The sequence below is a fragment of the Cibotium barometz genome, chromosome 24 (genome assembly GCF_041138505.1).
Source record: "Cibotium barometz isolate CiBa-2024 chromosome 24, ASM4113850v1, whole genome shotgun sequence".
NCBI lineage: Eukaryota > Viridiplantae > Streptophyta > Polypodiopsida > Cyatheales > Cibotiaceae > Cibotium > Cibotium barometz.
This window is the reverse complement of record NC_141069.1, coordinates 2,770,120-2,773,514: the sequence shown is the minus strand read 5'-3', so window position 1 is coordinate 2,773,514 and position 3,395 is coordinate 2,770,120. Positions and strand designations below refer to the sequence as shown.

Genomic DNA, 3,395 nt, shown 5'->3' with positions numbered 1-3,395 from the left:
GGTGCATAATCAGCCAGCATTTGCCCTCGTTTAGAGGAAGATCTAGGGTGTGCTTCAACCATGTGCATGCAGGGGGGGTTGAGCCCTCTCCCTTTCGCGAGTCACAGCATTAATGGAGGACAGTCAATAATGTGTCTGTTATGGTGAAGAACGCTTTCTTCGAGAAGCAGGTTTAGTATTTTAAGGATTCTCTTGTGCGACAACTCCTGTAGATATAGAGTCTTTTTATCTAAGGGTTGGCATCAAAGACCAGTAGCCATTGACACACCTTTTTGTATGAAAAGCTGATGAAGACATGAGCACCATAAATTTAAAGTCAAAAGCTACATGAATGATGGAACATATCAAGAGTAGAGGGCACATATACATATAGGATGGTCAAAGATAAAATGCTATGTGACACACACATGTACATACTGTATAGTCAAAGATACAATCCAATGTAGCGTGGACTGGGCACACCAAAGAGGAAGCTCGATCATCTTGAGTAGATCCACCATAACATGTTTGATAGAGAATTACCATCATCATGTTCTGACAGGGCAACCACATTATGAAAAGCTTTTTCAGGTGCATACAAGGCTTGCAATGCATACACAAAACCCTTCCATCCATCCTTTACATCAGGCCTACTCAGAGAAGGCCACACCCACTCCACCAGTTCTTTCACAAACTTGACATCTTTAAAAAGGAATTCTGTGATTGGGAGTATGGGAAGGAGCTGGATGCCAAGACGGCACTCTTTGCACTCCGATGGTGCAAACCACAGGCCTGTGTCCCTCTTATTGGCCCAAAGGACCCCTAGCATGCGATTAGAGGACACAAACTCTGGTTCATATAAAGTACAATTTAAGGGCACATGCCACAGTGTGCGAGCAGCCCGGATCTCAAAAGCTGCAATGGTGAGGCCTGCATTGACAAGGCGGCTATCTCCGAAAGCCATACCAAGAAGGGCGGCAGAATAGTAAGCATTCACAGCTTCACTGGTGCTCTCTTGATTCCTGCCATCTGCAAACTCTGTTAGACCACCTGCCCAGGAGTGTAAGACCCAGAGATCAAAATTTCTGAGCCTTGGAAAAAGAGGCTGGCTTCGAGTAACACCAGAATGATGCTGAGGCTGACTGGTTTGTCTGTGATGATGATGTAAGGTCATGAAATCTTCAGCAATCGTATAGAGATGAGCCCTATAAGTAGCTCCCCATGCTGGATCCAGCTTTGCAAGAACAGCCCCAGCATAGCAGAAATATCCCATATGGTAATGGTGGTCATTGTACACTCCAAGTCCAAAATCTGCTCCAGAGTCATGTGATCCATTACGACTGATCAAACCCCCCCATTTCAAATCATAAAGCAAAGCGTTTCCAGGAAAGCTCCCCTCCATCCATGGTGTCATCGACTGCCCCAAAAAATCTATAGCTGTTTTCAAGACATCAAGACAGCCTACCTCCTCTGCTATCATTGCCATTCTAGCCACACGGGCCAAAGCCTTGCCATGAAAATATGTCGAGTCAGTAGTGATTGGGGTCAATAAGGCAATGTCATGCCTTAGCACGTCGGCAATCTCTCTCCGATTGCCTGGATCTGATATGCCTCTCAAAGAAAACCATCCTGCAGGTAAGGGGCTCTCATTAAGAACCCAAGAATTGCTCACTACCCCCTGCATTTTCCCGTCTATGCTGTCATAATACAGGGCTGGATATGTACTCTCAATGCTAGGGAAGGACATCATATCCCTGTGCATTGGGAGACTCAGCATCAAAAGCTCACCTGAGTTATTTCTCTTCCATTCGTATCTAACTTGGAAAGGGACTGAAATATCAGCATGCCCTTCCAAAGGATGTGTTGCACTAAACCTATCCAAGATTGCCTCTGCTGCACCGTCCCCAGAAAGCAAAGCAATTCTTACAACCCCCTTGAAGCTGCCATTCACAAGCAGATTTGGAGACAAGAAGAGGGGATCAGAGCTATAAATCAGCCATGTTTGCCCATTGTTCATCAAAACTTTGTGCTTGGTATGAGTCTCATTGGATGTGAGGTTCAGCACTGCATGTATGGTGGAGAACTTAGGGGTGGTGAACTCATTGAAAATGCATGTGATGTAAGGGCAGCCTCTCACCAAGGGGACAGTGATCTGGCCAGGAAGCTCGACAGTGACACTAAGATCATCAAAAAAAGTCACTAAATGTTTGGTTGAAGCTGCATTGGAGCTGCTGATGGTGAGGTTGGGGATAAAGGACTGGATGATGAAGGCTGGCTGCACGATGCGGGATGGAAAACATATGGTTAAGGTGCCTTCTTTCACTTGGATGAGGTAGGGATGAATATACTCAGGAACAGAGCCTTGGTTGAGGACGAAGTTGAGCCAGGCAGAGTTGGTGGGTAAGGGGAGATTTCTCAAAGCAGGAGACCAAAAAGATGACGGTTCTGGTGCAGCTGGGTTCGGTGTGGTAGGGAAGGGTTGTGGCAGCAGCAGCAATCTTCCTTCTTCTGCATGTTAGCATTGACATCATGGGGCATTTTATAAAGCAATGTTGGATGCATGATAACATTAAGATTATGGGGCATTCTACAATGCAACGCTGGATGCATGTTAACATTGGGCATTCCACAATGCACTGTTGGCCATTCATAAACCCACATTGCAAAGCAACTGTGAGCAATTTAATTACACAAATTACATGCTCTGATGACAGGTTGGATCATTAACGAGAACACAAAAGGCGTACTTAATTGCCCAGATTAAGGCCACTCAAAAATCAGGTTTATATCAATGGATTGCATGCTTAATGATGACCTGGGAAGCGGCTTCTGCCTTGACGCCTGATCTTCCTGCGAAGGGCCTTCATGCGAGTGACCACACCCTGGTACAATCTATCCATCCCTTCACAACAAGCATCGTCTCCCACTTCAGCAACGGTCATTGTTTATAGCGTGCGCAAAGCTATGCGTTGCTAACACGCTGCTACCAAGCTTCACAGCAGGGCAAAGGTAAACGCAAAGATTCCTCAAAGAAAGTGACCCATCAAAATGTTTTCACACTTGGGCGGCCCTTGTTGTTTCCCACGAGCTTTTTAAAAAGAATTTGTTGACCACTAAATGGCTCCGTTTCCTCATAGCTACACAAGGGAAGTTTTTTTCGAATTAATTGGGACATGAAGATAAAATGCTAGCTAAATTCTCATGGTTAAAGATGATGAGGAAGAGGATGGATGGAAAGAAGACAAGAAGGGAGGGAGAGAAAGAAATAAACATCTCCTTCTCTGAGATGGAACGTGAGACACACACACACACACATAGATTTGTGATGCTCCTTGGATGAGATGGAATGACATAGATCTCTCTCCTTCTTATCACACACTCACACACACACACATACAAGGAGGAGAAGCTCTAGG

The 3,395-nt window shown here is 45.3% G+C and overlaps 1 protein-coding gene across 2 annotated transcripts; it reads right to left on the bottom strand.

Moving 5' to 3' along the window:
* Positions 1-269: 269 nt before the first annotated feature.
* On the bottom strand, positions 270-2,998 carry LOC147624804 (glucan endo-1,3-beta-D-glucosidase-like). Of its 2 annotated transcripts, none has more exons than XM_086818034.1 (2): positions 2,795-2,998; positions 270-2,487 (listed from the first exon to the last, which is right to left on the bottom strand). In XM_086818034.1, exons 1-2 carry the CDS (start codon positions 2,919-2,921, stop codon positions 479-481), a joined length of 2,136 nt encoding a protein of 711 aa, XP_086674160.1. In that variant the 5' UTR covers positions 2,922-2,998; the 3' UTR covers positions 270-478. The 2 variants fall into 2 exon arrangements, with proteins under 2 accessions (XP_086674160.1, XP_086674161.1); XM_086818035.1 differs by having other exon boundaries at positions 270-2,484.
* Between the last annotated feature and the right edge of the window lie 397 nt (positions 2,999-3,395).

What these genes read in the sequence shown, in the direction of transcription:
- LOC147624804 (XM_086818034.1), bottom strand. Translation starts at nt 2,921, where the DNA reads ATGACCGTTGCTGAAGTGGGAGACGATGCTTGTTGTGAAGGGATGGAT. An exon ending in AGGCAGAAGCCGCTTCCCAG is followed by an intron (nt 2,488 to 2,794) that starts GTCATCATTAAG and finishes GCTAACATGCAG; the next exon opens with AAGAAGGAAGATTGCTGCTG.